This window comes from Mustela nivalis (assembly GCF_964662115.1).
Source record: "Mustela nivalis genome assembly, chromosome: 9".
In the NCBI taxonomy this organism is placed as follows: domain Eukaryota; kingdom Metazoa; phylum Chordata; class Mammalia; order Carnivora; family Mustelidae; genus Mustela; species Mustela nivalis.
Genome location: NC_139028.1, coordinates 77,845,709 through 77,866,291, shown reverse-complemented (window position 1 = coordinate 77,866,291; position 20,583 = coordinate 77,845,709). Strand labels below are relative to the sequence as shown.

Here is a 20,583-nt window from a genome sequence, read left to right as displayed (position 1 = left end):
TTCCTCAGGGAAGTCTTTCCTGACTGCCAAGAGAGTTTAGGGTCCCTGTGTGCATTCTTACAGCAACTCTTGACCTTTAATACCCTTGTCACAATTATAATTACTTTGCACTGTATTTAATATCTCTCCCTGGTTGAACTGTATGTTCTATGAATGTTAAATATTGTTTATCTTCTGTTGCTCCTGGCCTGAGCATTAGTAAATGCTTGAATGTTTGATTATTTGGATGGATGCTAGCGTGTGAATTGAAAGTGTGTGTGGTTGCTGGGCGATGCTGTTTCTAATTGCCTGCAGAATCAGGAGAACTGTCCCTTATTGCCAAGGGCATTGAGAGAAGAGAGAAGGAAGACACCTTTTGAGACTGCTAGTATAGAGACAAGCCAGAGAGTATGGACCTGCTTTGCTGGTGCCCCATAGTGGCCTCCTGGATGATGGGGTCAGCAACCTAATCTAGGCAAGCATTCATTCCTGGCTTGTCAGAATCAGTCCCAGAGATTTAGTAGTTGTGGTTGGAGAGAAGCCTCCTTGAGTTATTCTGGGGAAGAGAATTCAAGGTCAGGACTCTCTTTGGCCGGCAGGAAACAGCAACCTGGGTCACCTGCAGCCTGGTCTTGGCAGTCAGTGGGCTCTTGCAGCAAGGGCTATAGGTCTGCTGGTGGCTGGCTGGGTGCCAGTGCAGCGCGGCTGGTAGGCGGCAAGTCCTGCCACCTCTGCCGCTGTCCCTCCCCCTCCCTCCTTACCCACTCCAGTTTGCAGCATCCTCTGCAAGGAGAGGAATGTGCTGCGCTCGGACGCGCCGTCCTGGCGGCGCGGCAGCACTCAGGGCGCGCTCTGGACCGCCGGGGTCGGCCGTCTGGCGTTGCGCCACGTGTTTTGATCCGCGCTGATGTCAAGTGGGTGTGGGCTCTTAGGGAAGGCCCAGGCGAGGACGAGGAGGGCGCGCGATGCGCCGCGGGCGCGCTGAGGCCCCAGCGCGCTCCGCCGCCCAGCGCTGCTGACCGGTGGCCAGCCCGAGGAGCAGGCGCATGGAACGGTGGCGCTGTCCGCCCGGGGACGCGTGCCCCGCCGCCCTGGGGGGCTGGCGGGGGCCACCGCGGGGGGCCTGCAGGTGTGTCCGCGCGCTGTAACTTTCGGGGGGCTGTAGGCTATTGGGCAGACAGGGCACAGGGGCTGCATCGGGGGGGTGCTTTTGTGCCTGGGCGCGGGCGTGATGCGAGCGGGTTTGTCTCTGGCCGGCCATCCGCGTGGGAGCCGCAGCTCGCCGCGGGAGTTTCAGGGAGAGAATTTATGTGGCGGGCGTCCGGCTGGGGGTTACTCATCGGGAAGGGCATGGAGGGAGCTGCCTTGTTGTTTTGAGAATTGGGTCTCCAAGTACAGCCTGCGTTCATGGTAACAGGATTAGCTCTCAGCAGAGAGCTCGGCTTCCCGAGAAATCGGCCGGTGGTTGGGGGCACCGATCGGTCGGTGGTGGTGGGTGGGGGGCCAAGGGGGAGAGACAATCTCTCCTCCCCCTTTCTACCCACCTCCTGCTGGGAGTCAGCTAAGGGGGAGGTAAGAGGTCAGCTTCTCGTCGTTTGACAGGTCTGGTTTCAGACACACCTTCCCAGAGGAATGCGGAGGCTTTGTTCCAGGAGCCCGTCCCAGCCCTGAGCCCAGAAGCTTGCAGGCGGGCGTGGGGCTGGGGCTCCAGTGCCATTACTCATCTTTTATGGCAACACCGGCAAGCTGCGGGGTAGGCAAGTTAATTATTAATGTCTCTAGGCTGGGTAGAGGGAATCTGGAAATGAGATTGGTGGGTAGCAGGTTTTTCTTTCCCTTTTTTGGCATTGGGACCGAGGTTTAAGCCTGGGGAATTGCGGCCAGTTTCCTGAGGATTCTGGTGTTCCCCCAGTGACCGTCGCTCTGCAGAAGGGATCCCTTCCCTTTTTGTGGGACAGCACCACCATCCCCCGGAGGACAGAGATGGAGCAGCTCTCAGTTTTTAATCTACTTTTGAACCAGCCTCTCCCTCTCCTCCTTTGCTTTCCGAACCCAACCATACTCCCACCGCTTCTCCCAGGGCAGCTTTCTGATGAAGCTTCCAGGCCAGGTGTGTGAGCCCTGGGTCCTCTGCTGGCTATCTGAGGCTTTCTGGAAAGGGCTGCCCTACCCTAGTCCCAGTACCTGAAAATCTCCACACTTGCTCAACAAGTGCCCCTGATTTATAGGACTGGGGGCTGAGGCAAAAGGGTCTGCCAGCCAGGTGATTACCTGACCTGTCTTTCCTAGTGCCCTCAGAGCTTCCTTACCGGAAGGAAGGAAGAGGTCAAGGTGGGGAAGAGCCGAGGTTGGAGTGCAGCTCCTCCCGTAGAGGGTTTCAGTTTCCCTCCCCCTTGGGTGGGAAAAGGTGGATTCTAAGACTGGTAGTCTCACAAGGGGCACTGTGTATTTCGGGTGGGCCCGTGTTGAGTGGAAATGGAGGAGCCCAATCTTCAATGGAGGGCTTTGGATAGGGCTTGGCTTTGGGGGGTAGTTTGGAGAGGGCTGGTTGGAGGCAAGCCTGAAGAGATTTTGCCCCAGCTGGGGCCTGTGGAGAGTTGCCACGCTCAGCCCTCCTGGCAGCCTTGTGCTTTCAAGACCTGGGAAACTGTTTTTTCTTGTCAGCTGAGTGTAGAGGTGCTCAGCCTTGTAAACCGAGGGGTTGATGGATCTGTAGTTACTGTGATGAGAAGATGAGCGTATCTTGGCAGTTGATGCTCTGAGGCATGCAAGAGGGGCTGGGCTTTCTGAAGCTAGGTGTGGGGAGGGAGATGGGCTTTAGGGGCGAGAAATGTGTCAAGGGGGTGGGTTTATTGGGGTATGGAGTGCAGGGAGGGAGATTTTAGCTCTGGTTGTAGGCTATGCATTGTGTCAGATGTTCTCTGAGACAGGCTGCTGTAGTATCCCACATCTCTCCCCTCAGTGTTCTGTCCCCTACTTTAGCGACTTGGCTTGCTGGATCCCCCTTTCTCCTGGTTCTGGTCTCCAGGAGATGGAATGTTTTGATGGCTGCCCCGGGGGCACAGAGTCCCCATCTCACTCCAGCTTTCCAGGGAGGAAATGAGTGAGAGGGCTTGGCTTCAGAGGGGCTTCTGACTTTGAAACCCGAGTTACTGGGGAGTCCGTGCTACCTGTCTCCCACCTAGGTTTGTGGTACCCCTCCCCCAACATGCTTTCGGACTGCCACCTTGTCCAGCAGGGCTCCATTCTGCTGCTGACATGCTGGTGCTCTGCAAGTCGAGGGTTTGGAGATGGTCCTGATTAGCAGCAATTTTTTTTTTTTTCTATTATGGGAAGTCTGTGCATGGCTGCCACCTAATGTCTGCTCACCTTGCAGCCTGCTAGTCATGGCTGAATATTCACTGGTAATGGCCTGGCCACCGCCTAGAGAAGCTCCTAAGGTGATGCTATAGAGAGTGGGTGGGAGGGTAGTAGGGTCCCTGGGGTGTTGTGAGATAAGTGGGATGTCAAATGTGAGGTGTTGTGGGGAAAGTGAGGCAGTTATCAGAATGGCTGTGGAATTGTGGGGTTAGCCGGTGGGGGCAGGATCACCATGGATTGTAGGGTCAGAGGATGGAACAGGGCTGGTTTGGAGAGCTCCCCCATGCCTCCATGTATACTATTCCTAATGTTTGTGCTGGACACAACAGTCTGTGGTGAGTTCAGCAGCAGCTGAGGCCTCTGTCCTGGGGCCTGACTGCCCCTGCGACCTGGGAAGAGGGCCAGTGTGTTCATGTGTGCTAGCTCCTGGACTTCTGTCTTCCTTCTTAAAGGAGGCACTGGGGATGCTGGTGGCTGTCACTGTGTTCCTCAACCCCACCTGTAGCAGGGAGACTTTTCCTGGGATGGACAGCTGGACAAAGTGCCCAGGCTAAGAGAGAGGTGCCCTGAAGATTTGTTCTGAATCAGATAATATCTAGAGGAAAAACACAATAAAGACCCTGGCAGCCTTTGTCGTCTTGGTTTGCAAAAAACACAGAATTCCTCCCTAGGTTTTATACTGTCTCTGAAGAAAGAAGAGGCCAGTATTCCAGGCCTATACCCTGAGGGTATCCAGGAGCAAGGGGAAAGAGAATGAGGGTTAATTGAGGCAGATGGTGTTTGGTTTCCTTGCCTCTTAAAGAGGGATAAGGATACCTCTGTTCAGTTCCCCCAAGCCCCCAAGGATAGTTGTGAGGGTTATGAGAGGTTTGTAAAGGGTTTAATACAGTGCTTGTTAATTGATAGCTATTATTTTTTTTTATTAATTAAAAGTAATTGGAGTATTCGTGGAATAGCCGCTGAGAAGGTTTTATGTAGAAAAATGGGAATGTCAGAAATGCTATTTTTTGCTAACCCCAGAGGCCATACCTGGGCTCCTAGGGTCAGATGTGAGAACTGTCCTGGAAGAGTTTCTTCTGACTTTCACATCAAACCTGTTTTTCAGCCTCAGATCATTTAAGGAGGCTTTGGAGATCCGTGATTCCCTGATTATAAGCACACAGCACAGTTGAACTAGAAAGGTACTAGAAAGCACAGTTGAACTAGAAATGCTCAGACGCTTGCTAACCCACCTCTGGTCCAGCCATGATCATGGAATGTTAGTCAGAAGGGCAACGGGATACCTGGCACTCTTCAGCTGTGTAACTCTAGACACGTCCTTTGATCTCCGCGAGCTGGTGTCCTCTGAGAACAGTCACATCTGCCTCACACGGTTCTCAGGATCAAATGGGATCACGCGTGTTAAACCGTGATGTGGTGTGCAAATAACTGAGAATTTATGATGTACCAGACACTGTTCTAAGTGCTTTTGTGTTATCTCATTTAATTTTCATGATGATATATGATGCAGTTAATTATTGATTGGGAAGTGGATGAGGAAGTTGAGCTGTTAAGAACTATAATTATCCTTGGCTAACCAACCTCCTCTGGAAATCATGCATCTGAAGAGCTATCTCCCACAGTACAAATAAACCAAACTGTCCACAAAGGTTCACACACTGCCTTTTTTCCATTGACCTATTCTAACATCCTAGGCTAATTCTCGGTATGTTTGTAAAATGAGTAAAAGAGGTCTTTATTGATCAGTTAGCTTTTTTTGGTGTCTTTTTCTTGTCTTCTCTGCTCCTCATCTGTAGGCTCTATGGGGGTTAGAGACACAGCAGCTTCTTGGCTGTCACCTTTAAGTGTCATTTGTGTGGGACCATAACACTCTTACGCTCACTCACTGAATGGTCCCTTTTAAGAGCAGAGTTGCGGGTGGACCAGAGTTGACATTAAGGTGGTAATGCAAGGTGTGTTAGGGGGATTGGACATTGGCTCACCTCAATGCCAACACATAGATGCTGATGGTCAGTTTCATCTCCTTCCGACTTGAGTGTAATTCATATAAACAAACCGAATGTTTGTGGAGAAAGAAGAGAAGAGGTTGCTAATTGGATTTGACTTTAGGCAAGGGAAATGTTTGGTTTAGAGCCAACTGCTAGGCTCCAAGTTTCCAAGGCCTCATCCTTTCTGTTGGTTCTAGTTAGCTGTTTTGCCTCCTTCCCTCTGCTCCAAAATGTATCTGCCAGTGAGCACTCAAGTCTGAAGTTTTAAATGTGTTAGGAGGAAAAGGAAGGAAGAAACACCCTGTAAAAATAGGGGCTCACGGCTGGTGGTATTCCCAGCACGGTGGTGCTCGTTAACAGAGACTTACGATCACAGCCTCAAATCCCTCCTCGTTACTTTTGTAGCACATTTATAGGATAAGGAAGAGGCTCAAGCTTTGTGGGTTATTATCTCTTTTTATGACAAGAATAACATTTAGGAGGGTATGATACAAATGAAGGAATAAAGGTCTGGTTAGGAATGAGAAGTGAAAAGCTACTCATAGGGTTCCAGGCATGCTCAGGAGGTTCTAGAGCTCATGGACCTGGGTGTCCTGGCTCCCACAGCAGCCTGAGGATGTTGTCAGAGGAAGTATTGCTGTTACTGTCATTTTACTGGAAAATGGAGTGACTTGCCTGAGGTTAGGTAGCTCAATATGTAGATAGGTAATGGCACATACTGGACCCCACTTCTCCATCTCTCTGACTCCAAGGCAAGCAGTCTCATTTATCCTTGTAATAATTTAAAGTTTTTTTCCCCTATTATGTATATATTTTGGAATATTTAGATTATTCCGAAGGAAGATTGAAGAGTGTGGGAGGGAATCATGGCTCAAGCACTGAAGACTTGGATTTTTTGACTTTTTTTGGGGGGGAAGAAGGAACATTTGTTTTTGTCGGGGAAGATTTGCTTGTTCTCTGTACATCTTGAGAATATTCAGTTTCCTGCCTTAGAGCCGGAACTCTTTGTGTCAGAGAGGATTCCCTACATATTCAAGTCAAGTTCTCTTTGTGTGAAACACTGCTAGGCACTGTGGGGGACAGAAAGATGAACAAGGTGTTCCTACCTTCAGAGAGCATGTAATTAAGTTAGAGGCAGATGTGCACCAGTAATAGCAAACAGTGATCTCCTCCAGCTCTGTTCCCAGTGCTCAGACAACGTTACTCATTTAATCCCCAGACAGCCTCATGGAGGAGGTATTACCCATTTTACCCACTTTACAACTGTAAATTAGGTGAAATGGCCTGCCTAAGGTGATAAAACTAACAACTACCCAAGCTGAGATGACAAAACCCAAGGAACTGATATAAAGAGACCCATGAAGGCGAAGCACAAAGTCAGGGGCATACGCTTCTTTGTCATTCTCTCTTTCAAGCTTTTCTTCTTTCTGATTTTAAGACGGATGATTCTAATTATATTGAACGGTATTCATTACCTTTTCAAAAAGATCTCTGCCCAGATTCTTTTGCTTATTCAGACCACTTGATAATAGATCTCAGAATCCTGGGACTGGAAGGAAATGCAAAGTGGTCTAGTCCATTCTCTCAAATCTGTTCTCTTATTTGGGAGAAACCAAGTATCAGAGAAAGGAAATTACCTGAGCACACATGATAATGTTTAGTTGAGCCAGGTTTTTTCACCAGTTTCCCGAAGTGTGAAAACATACAATATAATATAGGGGTGAATTTTTTTTTTTCTTAAGATTTTATTTATTTAGGAGCACCTGGGTAGCTCAGTGGGTTAAAGCCTCTGCCTTCGGCTCAGGTCATGATCCCAGGGTCCTGGGATCGAGCCCCGCATCAGGATCTCTGCTCAGTGGGGAGCCTGCTTCCCTTCATCTCTCTCTGTCTGCCTTTCTGCCTACTTGTGATCTCTGTCTGTCAAATAAACAAATAAAATTCTTTAAAGAAAAAGATTTTTTTTTAAAGATTTTAAAAGAAAAAGATTTTTATTTGTTTATTTGAAAGAGCGCATGAACATCGAGCATGTGGGGGAGGGGCAGAGGGAGAGGAAGGAAGCAGACTCCCTGCTGAACAGGGAGCCCAGCACCAGGTCCCATCCCAGGACCCTGGCCAGGATCATGACCTGAGCTGAAGACACTTAACTGACTCAGCTACCAGGCACCCGAAGAGGGTGAATGTTTTGAAATCTAGTAGCTTTATACATGGGTATATAATTTCTCATGTGTATTTGAAGAGAAGTGTAGCTAGAACATCAAACTCATTATTTGGCAGATATTATTGTCTGTGTAGTCTATTTAAAGAAAAAAAGTGGAAGTACAGGTTGGGCCGGGAGGTGACAGAAATCATGGAGGTGGTGTGTGGGCGATGTGTGGATAACATCAGGGAAACAGTGCATATACACCAATTTGCACTCCTAGAGGATAAACTTCTCCTGCTAGCTTTATTATTTCAGGGGCAGGATAAAGGAAGACCAGCCCCTAGTGGAAATATACTACCTGCTAAGCATTTTACCTGGGTTCAGTATGTGTGTATTGTGTGTCTGAGCTCAGAGAGGTTGATTAACAAACCCATGGTTATACAGGATAGATTGAAGAGTCAAGATTCAGATCCCAGCTTGGGCTTCTTCCATTGCCAGCGCCTAGGCACCTGTCATATTCTGTAAAGTGGGTGAACCCTCGACCCAGCCTGCTCCTCTTCTCAGGGGTTCCAACATCTTTCTGTTCAGGTACCAGGCTCAAGTGGAAATGCATGTGGTTGGGTTGCTAGGTTGCTTCCTGTAGCCTGCTAATTTAAAGCTTGATTTTGATAGAATTTCAAAGAATGTGCTGTATTTATCAAATCTGACTCATGCTGGTAAGTGATAGAACCCTTATCTTGCTGCCTTTTGGCTTCTGTTCACATTGTGATGCTGCCATGTGGATTGTGAGCTCCAGGAAGACATAGACTGTGCCTGTCAGTCTATCCAAAGGGCAATTACCAGATGATTTTGGAGACTGATTCATCCAGCCATACTTCCAGAGTTCAGAGAATTAGCTAGCAGATTTTTTACCTAGAGTGGAGGTATGGAGATGTAAATGTGGGCTGCTTCCAAGTTAGCTGAAGAAATCTGGAGTTTCAGGTTATGGAGAGAGGGCCCATTTGGGATATTTTGACTAGAATGGCAGTGGGGGATGTGTGTGCCATCTAGGCTTTGGGACTTTCCTAAACCAGCTGAGAAGATTCTACTTCTCAGTGGTTTAGGACCACATGGAGCATGGCCTCTTCCTTGAGGGAGGAAAGTGCCCATTTGCTATGTGCTAGGTGCCGTGATAGTGGGTTAGTCCACATGATCCCCCTGCCCCTCCCCAAAGATGTCCGTGTTCTAATCCCCAGAACCTGGGAATATGTTACTCCATGAAAGAATGGACTTTGCCATTATAATTAAGCAAAGGATCCTGCAGTAAGGGATTATTCTGCTTTATCTGGGTGGGCCCAATGTAATCAGAGGGGTCCTTCTAAGAGGATCAGACTGAAAGAAGGAGACATGATGAAGGTTGGAGTGCAGGGCCATGAGTCAAGGGATGTGGGCAACCTCAAGACCTGAGAAAGGCAAGGAATGGATTCTTCCTTCGTAGAAGATGTGCAGCCCTGCTCGCATTTTGATTTTAGCTCAGTGAAACTGATTTTCGACTTCTGACCTACAGAACTGGAAGACCGTAAACCCATTTTGTTTAAGCCCCTCAATTTGTTGTAATTTATTAGAGTTGCAATAGGAAGCCAGTAAAGATGGTACTGAAGATTGAAGAGTGAATGTAGCCATAGTCTCTGCCTTCAAGTGGCTCTCAGTCTAGTGGGGAGACTGGCAAGTACACAGCCAATTTAGATAATAGTGGGGAGCATCTGCTAGGACTGTAAGTCCAGGAATCTATGGGACCTACACCAGTCTGGGCAGATAAGGGAAGACTTCCTGGATGAGCTGAATTCAGGTACCACTGATGAAGGGTCGGAATTAGGGCATGAAGTACAGCCTGGAAGAGCCTTTTTTGAAGAGAGGGAAGCATGTTCAAAGTAATCTCAGTAAGATCTAAAAACTAGATACAGGCTATTGGTCAGACCTTGCAAAGCAGAAAGTTGGTTCCATCTAAGTTGATGTGGGCCCTGATGACCCTGTTTTCAGGCAAATCATTGTGGACCTTGCATAGTGGGAAGATAAGATGGAAATGCTATACCTTCAGGGTTGTGTGAATACCTGCTAGCTCTTTTACATGTGTTATCCCATGTAATTCTCAGAGTAACTATGCAAAGTAGCAACTGTAATTTCTTCATGTTGCAATGGAGCAAAATGAGACTTAGGTTTGGTGGGTGGGCCATGCAAAGGGAGTCGGAGAGAGAGACTCCTAGGCAGGGTCCACACTCAGCATGGAGCCTGACACAGGGCTCAATCTCACAAAGCTTGAGATCATGACCTGAGCTGAAATCAAGAGTCAGACACTTAACCGACCCAGCCACCTAACTGCCCAGAGACTTAGGTTTTAAGTAATGGGTCCAGGGCCACACACCTTATAGGTAGCAAGCAGGGCAGAGACTTGAATCTAGGCCTTCAGGCTTCAGAGCCCAAGTTCTTAGTATTCTCCTCTGTTAGGAAGATCACTGAGCCAGAAATCAGGACCTGAGTTCTAGTGCTACCTCTGCTGCTTATTGGACTTAAAACATGTCAGCCTGCTCTCCAACCTCAGTTTTCACATTTGCAAAAGGGGAGTAGAGGCCTGCCTTCTTCAGAAATGTTGTGAGGGTAAAGGAGTTTGTCCTTTGTGAATGTAGGAATATTCATAAATATTCAGATACCCCAGGGTTTCAGATCCCCCAGAGAGGGCCTTGTTAGTGAGCCTGATCTTCCAGTTCTGGGTCATTCCTAAGGGCCATACGGCAGGTTGGGGAATTTGGCCACAGTATGTCATTGAGGTGTCCACATGGGGTTGGAGTATTTGCATCCATGGGTAATGGTGGAGACAGAAAGTGGGCAAGAGACAGTGGCCTGCCTCAGGTGAAGTCGAGAAGGAAGAAGTGTGCTCTGTATCTTGTTCCCTGTGAAGTTGCTGATGTTGGAGGTGACTGGGGAAGAAATCTTTCCTGACTTGGAGTTGGGCAGGCAGCATTTAGTCTCCGCCTTGCCACTTACTGTCTGTGTGATTTGAGGGAAGTTCATGGCAGTTCTGGAGCCTCTAGTCTCTGCCTGTCTAAAACAAGGCTAATGATTCCTACTTGGCAAAGTGTGTGAAAGCCTCTGTCTGGTTCCTGGCATATGGTGGACATTGAATAAATAGTGACCATCTCTAAGTCTGGCTGTTCAGGACTTCACAGGGTTAATCCAGTAAGTCCCCATTCTTTGCAGGATTCCACCTTTCTCCCTTGCCTTTCAGACTCACTTAGGCATGTTGTAATTGGATGTGAAGGGAGGGTCTGGCCACAGAATGAGAGCCCCATGAATCTTTGAGGGGAAGACCCTGTGCTTCCCAGTGGGAAATGGTGACAAGTGGTTTTGAGGTGGCTGCAGTGGGTATGCTGAGCCATTTTGGAAGCAAGAATGTGTTTGTCTTGCCAAGTCCGAGATTGAGTGTCACCGTTTCGCTTTCTGGGAATAATGGCCGTGCAGATGAAGTAGATTTATGGTGCTGAGGTACATCAGAGAACAGACTTTTTTTTTAATGTCTGCATTTTCTGAATATTAAGGGAATGTGCTGATTTTATAATATCTGGAGAATACCAACAGGGAAAATAAAAATGTTTACTTCCACACTCAGAGATGATTACTGGTAACATTTTGGTGTATTTCCCACCATTCTTTTTTGAAATACACATTTCCTTTTTTTTTTTTTTTTTGGTAAAATGCACAGTTCATGCTTTATTTACTTAACATTAAATCATGTCATTGTGCATTTCCCAGATTATTACCTATTCCTTAAAAACATTTTTATCTTCTACCTAATAGTCTATGGAGCATATGTGCCATAATTTACTTAATCATTCCCCCATGCAATAGTTGGGCATCTAAATGATGGTGTCCACTAAAATAAATAAATGCGTATTTCCCCTGAAATACTTAATAATATTTGACTGAGGTTTGTTACCATTTTCTTAGATTCCTAGAACTGAAATTCCTAGAACAAAGAATAAGTCTATTTGGAAGTGTGTATTGGTGGGGATTATCAGACTGTTCTGTTTATCTTATACTAAGAAGCAGGAAAGTGATCATGTGTTGGATGGTTGTGGGTCAGCCCAGTGAGGTCCCTGCTTCTGATCATCGTGCACAGAAGAAGGTGCCTCCCCATCGCTGACTCCTTCCTGGCGGACAGTACAATCAGCCTCTTGTGGCTCCCCAGTGAAATTTAAGTAATGGGTCAGCCTTTCCAATGCTTCCCTTTCTGTCAGGAAGTTCATCTGTGAATCTAACCTAAATCTCGGCTGCTGCATTTTAAATCCTCACCCTCTGCTGACTCCCCTCAGTGGAGCCGAGCAGAGCAGAGCCAGTGCACGATCTGCAGGCAGCCCACTCGTCTCTCCCTGACCGCCTGGCTGCCACGGCTCTGGCCACCAGCCTTATGTTACCCTGGAGGAAACTCGAGGGTCTTTGGCTGCTGCTGTCTCGACTGGGAGGGCGGTCCCTGCATCGAGTTGCTGACGATAACGCCAGGTAGGGTTTCCAAACCTGAAAGTGCCCACGCTGTGAGGGCCAGCCTCCCGGCCTCTCCCGTGCCCTCTGCAGGACTTGTGGGGGCAATTAGCATTCAGAACTGTGCTCCCTTATTGACACTGCGGGTCTATCAGATTCATTCTCTGGGAAAAAAGAAATGTGGCTGGAGCTGGGATTAATTATGTTTCATTCCCCAGCGCATTGGCCAAGTGATAAATGTGCAGCGAAGAAGGACGGCCAGGTAGGGAGGGGCATTTGAGTGCATTCTCGTGGTGGGAAAGCCGGCTGTCAGTGAGGAGGGGTAGGGTCTTACCCTGGGCCTCCCACCCTTGGCATCAAATAACTGCTCTGCCCTCTGCCCGAACAGCCTTGGCCACCTTTCTTAGCCAGCATCCTTTGTTGGGAGCTGACAGCTTTATTACGGGGCAGTAGGATGTTAATTTGGAAGGGAAGTGAATATAGCTGCAACTTTACCGGCAGTAAGAGGCCCCTTGTGTCCCTTGTTTAGACACTTTAGAGCTGGCTGGCAATAGGCCAGCAGGGTGGACCAGATCACCCAGGAAACAGACTGGGAATTGAGTCCTGCCGCACCTGTGGGAGTATCTGAGCATGGCTGTAAGCCCAGAGGAGGCTGGAGCCTGAAGCCTGAAGCACCCCTGGGGCTGGGCCAGGCTGGCTGAGCTCCTCCAGCTCCTTGCCCTCCCCTGCAAGTCAGCACCAGGAGATCCTGCCTTAACATGAGCTGCTTCATGCTTGCAGTTTTCCCTTCTCAGAAGGTCTACACTTGTAGATGAGATGGCTGGTTTCACACTTGGCTGTTTCTTTCTTCAGTGCCTGGTATAGGTCTAGCACTTGATTGAAATAAATATTTAGGAGGCAAAAAAAAAAAAAAAAAGCAAAACAAACAAACAAACAAACAAAAAACCAAAAAACAAACACAGTGGATTTATGTCCTTGGTAAAGAAGCTACTTCCCTGGTCTTCAGCCCTGTTTAAAATTTCCATGTCAGATCATTCTTCTTCCTTTTGAAGATGGGAAGCTTTTTCTTCTTCTCCCTGTTGTTTTCCCAAACTCACTTCGGAGCTGATTGTCCCTGGTACTTTTAGTTGGCATGTTGAAGCCCAGTGTCCCCACTGTGAGATCTTAGCCCAATGGATGCCATACCTGGCTAAATGGTAGAATCCCTTTGGAGCTTTTAAAAAATATTGATGTCTGGGACCCAGTGCCAGAGATCCTGATGTGTTTGCACTGGGTTGAGGCTTTGGCATCATTTTTAAAACACTCCACAGGTGATTCTGTGTTAATTATTAATGCCCAGTGACTTTCCCAGAGTAAGGAGTAAGATGCGCCTGACATGTCCTATCAGCAATTTCCCTTTATGAGAAGACATGTGTTTGGAGCGGGGGATATCTGCAGTAGTGGGTTACTCCAAATCTGCTATGGAAGCAGAAGGGGAAATGACAAAGGAGAGGATTGTGTAGTCCCTTTCCTGTGTGGTGTTGGCTTGCTGAGAAGTCCTTGTGGGGTTACCTAGCATCTCTCTCTGTTACCAGCGTGTGCTCTGGCTGGGCCACTCTGCCTGGTAATTAAGTAGGGGACCTGGACAGGGTGCAGATGCTTTCGTGAAGGTTAAAGATAAAAAGGTACAAACAGGGTATGCATCTGTTTATATTTGGTTCATTAGCCAGGGCCTAGATTCACTTTTTTCAAACTTGTGGAGCATGGGCCCCAGGAAGGAAGGCTCGGGAACAGGGTTCTGAGTGCATGGCAGGGGATAGCTTTCAGGTTGGGTCTAGAGGACAGACAGGGCAAAGTAGCAGGTGCTTGCAGTGAACATTCAACCCTTCATGGCTCTCATTACCCCTTGTAGGCTAGGATTCCGAAGGTCTCACCACAACCTCTTGAGTGTTGTACAGATGTCTTCCCAGAAGGGTTAATAGGAGACTGAATTATTGCTGAGTGAATGAGCCCCTTCTCTAAGTGTATTTGGATTTGCGGTTCCTCTGTGTGATTTGAGAATGGTCATGCTCCTTGTCGGCTAATGCACTATTCTTGGTGGCCCAAATCCTGTCACCTTCCCCCATCCTCTCTGGAATGTGTGTAGCTGGGGCTTTGTTCCATGAGCAGCTTCTCAGGTTGAGGGGTTGTTCTTGTAGTTTCTGCTGCTCCTTAGCTTGTCTTATGGTGGGGCTGCTTCCCAGGCCCTGGGCCTTAGAGAAGCTGGAGCTCCGTTGAGAGAGCCCCCATAGTCTTCCCACAGGTTAGGAGGTGTCTAGATTAACACCTGCAGTGCTCGTGGCACCATTCCTCAAACTCATGAATCCTGCTTAGAAAAAGCTACACACACTTTATTTAATTTTTAAAAACTGTTCTCTTGGTATTCAAAGTGGACTAACTAAGTATAAAAGATAACCCTGGGGTGCTTGTTAAGCAGGAAGACTCTCTGAAATGAAATCTAGGAATTTTGCCTTTTAGCTAGAATCCTAGGCCGTTATCAGGGATAGAAATGTTTGAGAATCACTTTGTTAAAAAATGTTTCTCCCCCACTGCCTGCCTTGCTTTGTTTTACAGAGAAAATATGGCACAGATTGGTCGGCTGACTTGCCTGAGATCACACAGGGAATTCAGGCTCAAGCCAAGCCTGGAAGAACCCAAAGACGAGTCCAGAATGTTAATGCTTTCTTCTAGGTGTAAAGAGCTTTATTCTTCGAAAGTGTAGTTTCTCTTTTTGTTCCCCTCATTTGCTGAGAGTGTCCTCTATCATCTGTGTCGAACCAGATTATTCTTTGGGGTGGGGGGCTATCCTGTGCTTCATAGGATGTTCAGCAACAGCTCTTGTTTCTACCCCCTGGATACCAGTAACATTCCCCAGGTGTGACAATCCAAAATGTCTCTAAACATCGCCACATGTCCCCTGAGGGACAAAATCACCCCAGTTGAGAACCGTTGCTTTAGCGGCAGAGGCTGTGTGTCAGGGATGTTCTCTGATGGCATCCTTAAGACATTTATTTTTAGGTTTGGGGACTTCACTTTTTAAATTTGCATCATTGGCTTCTCCCCAACTTGGCTACTGTGCAGGGTTACACACATAAATGAAAATCACGCTGAAAAAAAAAAGAAAGAAAAAGAAAATCACGCTGAATATAAGCTCTGTCCTCCTCTCCATTTTCGCTTGCAGAAGGAAGGCATAAATAAACCTTGTAAAACCACTGAATTTGGACTGCAGGCTATGTTTTGCCTGCCAGCCCTGCACTTCTTAGCTGTGGGATCTTGGGCGAGTCACTTAACCTTCTTAAGCCCCTCGCCTCATCTGATTATGATAGAAATAAGTGTTTGTTGTGAATGGGACTTAAGTGACACCTTAAATGTGTTAGTGTTTATAAAACATTACTCATCTATTAAGTGGTGATGATAAGATTCAAGTCTAATTACCAACACTTGAAGGTTTTCTCAAATTCAAAAGTGCAGAACAGCAAATCTAGACGTGTATTTAGCCAAGTATATCACCCCTGCCATCTCTCTACTCCTAATGTTAATCTTCCTTTTTCTCACTTTAAGTGTCACCTCCTCTTTCTTGGTGGCCATTGCAATAACTCTCTTGGGCCATTGTCTCTGCAAGATTTGTTAGTTATTATCTGTGATTGGTGAGATGGTTTTTTTTTGATGGCAAGATTTTTGAAGGGCTGTCAGATAGTTTATGAAAATCAAAACCAGTGTCCCCTCCTTTTTCCCTCATTGCCAGCACCCAGAGAGGTGCATGGTGACAGGCGAGCCAGGCTTGAATGCAGGCTGCGAAGCCTGCACTGGGCTGTGGAGGTACATGCAGATGAGCTTGGAGATTAAAGGTCTCTGAGCTCTTGGGCACAGCAAAGCTCAGCTAGTTCAGCTCTAATTCTGCAGTCAAGGAAACTGAGCCCAGAGTGGGAGCGTATGGGAGGTGTACTGGCGGCCCGGTTTGATTGCTGCCCACGCCTTCCGGCACCGAGGCTCTTGGTGCCGTCCTCACGCCTGTTCCCGCTGCTGCCCTGGCTGGTGCGGGGGGAGCAGGCTCTGCTCTGTAACCACAGTGCGACATTTGCCTTCTGTTTGACTTTAGATGTGCCTTGTCGGTCTTGTGAAGTCATCTCTTTCTGTTCAGTAATTTATGGATGGAAATTCGTAAGAATTCACAGTGTACAGGACAAGATTTTCACTGATTCTTTATAGCAGGACATCTTGAGGGGGAAAAGGCCCTGCACATGAAGGGGCTCCCGTGTCTTTGTGAACATTCTGAAGAGGAAAAAGATTGAGAAACTGAAGGTCCTTTTGTTTCTTCCATAACCTTGAACGCTGTCTCTTGGCTATACATTTTCTCCCACTGTGATGTGCTCTTGTATCATCATCACTGCTAATATTGTTACTATTATTCATCCTTGCTGCTGTCTGTTGAGTGCTGACCCTGTATCTGTGTGTGTGTGTGACGTGTTTACTACAGTGAACACACCACAGTTGATCTGCCCAAAAACTACAAAGAGGGCACTCTAACTATCTCTGTTTTGTAAATGAGGATACCAGCTAAGTAACTTTTTCAAGGCCAGAGAGCAGGAAGGGAAGCTGAGATTTAAACCCCACCGATGTGTGAATCCCAACTAGGCTTGCTCCTGGTCTGTAGCTCCTGACCCCCCTGTGGGTGGTTATTGTAAACCCCAGTCGCTGATTTTCCTCCCCAGCCAAAGTTGATGCCTTCAAGGATGTGCTCTTTGTCACATGGCCTGTTGGAACCTCTAGGGCTGTCCCCGCTGGGTAACACCCAGCTCTGGAGGCCACCATCTCACTTGGACGCGTCCTTTCAGGCTGTGCCAAAAGCCTAAATGAGAAGAACTGTGCCTGACTTGGGAACCTAGAGGCCTGCTGTCAAGGGAGGCACAGCCTTTAGACACTAAGGCCTGGCTTTTGGCTACATGGATCCCTTAACCCTCCAGAGTCTCATCTTCCTCAGCTAGAAAGTGATGGTGATTCCCGCCTCATGATTTTTTTTTTTTTTTTTTTTGAGAGTGTTAAATGAAACACTTCCTTTTGAAAGTGTTTATAAACTCACAGTTTAGGTGGGATTGTGAGACTAATGATAGTCGGTTCCACAGGAAGGGGAGTGGGAGCTTGGGGCAGAACGTTCAAAGGAATGAAATATGGGGACAGTTGGGGGAAAAGAAGCCAACTAATCTCCCTTGCCAGTCATTTCCAAGGCCTTCTTGCCCAGCCTTCACCTTCACGAAGTGCCATGACAGCATGTATGGATGTGTTTCTACTTCTCTGCCCTCTCTGGAGGAAGTGGTCACAGGCATGGAGTGGGGCTGGGAGTTCCTGCAGAGCCCTCCTTGCAGATACTCACCTGAGGGCTCTATCCTGTCTAGCCTGGGGCTCTGCAGCAAAGAAGACTGCCTGGGGGAACTCGGTTGTTTAAAGGGAAGTTGCTGTTAGATACTTTGCATTAAACGGTGACAATGAGGACAGCATAGAATTTAAAAAAACGTTTTTTTCATCATCAAGGTAATGTAACTACATTACTTCCAAAATTGAATTACAGAGAAGAGGAGGGAAAAGCATTCATTTCATTTCATCTTAATGTATTTTTCCTGGATGTTTGGGGGAGGTAGGAGAATAATCATTTTCATTTATTTTAAATAGGTATACATAACAGCACAAATTGGACAGTACAAAGTAGTGAAAAATAAGTCTTTATATGCTTTTAGTATTTTGCATATATGATTTTGACTCAGTTAACATTATCTTCATAAGTCTAAGCATTTCTTATTCCTTCCCATTTTAACAATTTTTTAAAAATTTGCAAGCAACATATGTAAACTGTATTTGTGAATGTTTAGTCTTTTTTTTAAAATTTATTTTAAAAAATATTTTATTTATTTATTTGACAGAGAGAGAGAGAGATCACAAGTAGGTGGAGAGGCAGGCAGAGAGAGGGGGGAAGCAGGATCCCTACTGGGCAGAGAGCCTGAAGCAGGACTTGATCCCAGGACCCTGAGATCATGACCTGAGCCAAAGGCAGAGGCTTAACCAACTGAGTCACCCAGGTGCCCCTGTGAATGTTTAGTCTTACAAAATAAGCAGACAGCAGGATACCAAACTGGTAACAGTGGTGACATGTTACAGGTGAATTATTTTTATTTTTTATGCTTTTATTTTCTAAATTTTCTACAATGAGCAGAAATATTCAGAGAAGTATGCTGAGAAGACATTGTTCATAATCTTAGAATTAAAATTGTGGCCTATTTTTTTAAAAAAAGATTTTATTTATTTATTTGACAGACGAGATCACAAGTAGCCAGAGAGACAGGCAGAGAGAGGGGGAAGCAGGCTCCCCGCTGAGCAGAGAGCCTGATGTGGGGCTGGATCCTAGGACCCTGGGATCATGACCTGAGCTGAAGGCAGAGGCTTTAACCCACTGAGCCACCCAGGCGCCCCCTGTGGCCTATTTTTATCTAGTATTTGTTCTTTGTGTTTCATAAACATAGTTGAGATTATATTTTTATATCTGTGTGTAAGTCCTGCTTGGTTTTCATTTAACATAAGCATTTACTAACCTTAGATCCTTCATGGACCTTGCTTTTAATGGCTGGGCAATATTCTGTCAAGTAGAAACACGATATTTTGTTTAACCTATTCCCTTATGGTTCAACAATTAGATAATTTCCAGGTTTTTTTTTTTGTTTGTTTGTTTTCCCTGTTTAAATGATACCATAATGAGCAACTTAGGAAACAAAGCATTTAGATGTTTTGATCCTGAAACAGTCTGATGCTTGGAGCAACCATATTCCTGATGAATGAGTATACAGCAGTCACTCAATAGTTGTCTATGCTTAGTGAATCAGGAGACATGCGTGAAGCTGTGTTCTGCAGATGACTTGAATAAATGATAACATGAAGAAACAGAGAAGGTTTTATGGCAGTTAGGGCCTGTAAAGAGGGCCCCCCAAAATGGACCCTAAAGTCCACACCTGTCATGCTCTGAGAGCTTCCAGGTCTTTGAGAGAGCTCTGTAGTTGGGGTCGTGAAGGATGTTGGGGGAAGATGATGGTTTGCAGAATTGCACGGCAGGAATGGCGGACTTGCGCTGTCTTTGCACCATGCTGGGGAACCTAGTGGCAGTGGTGCTTCTCCTATTGGAAGGAAGGGAACATGGCAAGGACAGAAGCCTAAGGGGCGGTTTGTTGTCTGAATGTGCACTGCCCCAAACGGCTTCTGAAACCAAATCCATTTGTGGAAGGCTGTGAGGGTTTTCTTGGCTTGACTCTCTCTTGGAATTGAATAGGAAAATAGAATTTCTCTGAAAAGTGTCTCTCTGTGTTTGTGCCTGGAGCGCTCTATAATTTGGACCTTGTCAGAACAGCCTGTCTTTATTTTGAATTTGGAACCACTGACTCCCCTTTTCTTTACACTGTGAGCTATTTATATGCCCAAGAGCACAAGTGGAGGCCTTTTCACCTTCTCTCTTATGACTTCAAGAAATAAATAAAGCAAGCAGCGTTCTCTAGCATCTGTAATTCCTGAGCATTGGCAATAAAGAGCTGAAAAATATTCCAGTATAGATACCCGTGGGGTGGTGATGGGCTGTGATGGGCGGAGAAGCTCGGCTTCAGGGTCTTAGGGGCTGTTTTTCTGCCTTTCCTAGGGCCTTTTGGGGAAGGAGTCCTCAGTCACTAAGCTGAACATGTATCCCAAACACAGTCTCTGTTTGTCCATTTATTCAGGGGCTTATTCTGTTTGGTTTACTTCGGCTGTTGATCACCTAATCTTCTATGTCATGGAGTTTTGCAAGGCCGTCGTGATACAACCTATGACTAAGCCTGCCTGCCTGTTTCAGTCAGGGTTCAATGGCAATAATGGGAAACTCACTATTCTAAACAGAAATGGGTTTAATGCTGGCACTTAGGGGATTTTCATCATTATGGAAAGGGCGGGAGAACAGGATCAAAGCTGGCCTTCGGCAGCGGCTCCTAAAACAAGACTCTGGAAGTGGTCCACAAGTAACTGCTTTCTTTTTCCTTTTCTCTCCCTCTTTTGAACTCCTCTTACCTCCTGTCCTCAGGTTCTCTATCTTAGAGGTTAGACTGTCAGCATATGGGACAAACTGCTTCAAGAGGCAGCGGAATGTGAAGGGTTAGTGATCATGTCTGTTGTTGGAGATACTCGCTGACTCTTGCCGATCCTTTACTGAGTGCCCAGCTGTGCGAGAAGTCCTTTACGCGCGTTGGCTCCATTCTCGCACCCTCCATTAGGTACTGAGTAGTAATACAGGTAAGGAACCTGAAGCTAGGAAAAGTTAAGTGACTTACCCGAGATTGCTCAGCTGATAAGTAACATTTGAATTCAAGCAGTATCCCTGTCCAGAGGTGCTTGCAGTTTAAAAGAAAAGCTGGGCCAAAGAAGATACACAAACAAATGGCCAATAAACATGGGGAAAGATGCTCAACATCATTAGTCATCAAGGAAATGCAAAGCAAAACCATAATGAGATACTACTTCTCTCTCTCTCTCTCTCTCTCTCTCTCTCTCTCACACACACACACACACACACACGTCTATTTA

The 20,583-nt window shown here is 46.7% G+C and overlaps 1 protein-coding gene and 1 long non-coding RNA gene across 20 annotated transcripts in view; one reads left to right on the top strand and one right to left on the bottom strand.

The window, feature by feature from the left end:
* LOC309872724 overlaps nucleotides 1-20,583 on the bottom strand; it is a 639,146-nt gene that overhangs the window by 350,297 nt on the left and 268,266 nt on the right. The gene's annotated exons all lie outside the window — the stretch shown is intronic.
* PLEKHA7 (pleckstrin homology domain containing A7) overlaps nucleotides 1-20,583 on the top strand; it is a 213,842-nt gene that overhangs the window by 78,350 nt on the left and 114,909 nt on the right. The window contains exon 1 of one of the 19 annotated variants that reach the window (XM_082747226.1): nucleotides 790-1,108. The exons of 17 other annotated variants lie outside the window; for them this stretch is intronic. In XM_082747226.1, coding sequence (XP_082603352.1) covers nucleotides 1,026-1,108 — 83 coding nt within the window. In that variant the 5' untranslated portion in view covers nucleotides 790-1,025. Of the gene's footprint in view, nucleotides 1-789; nucleotides 1,109-20,583 lie in introns of those variants that run through there. One more of the 19 variants, XM_082747230.1, reaches the window with a different exon arrangement.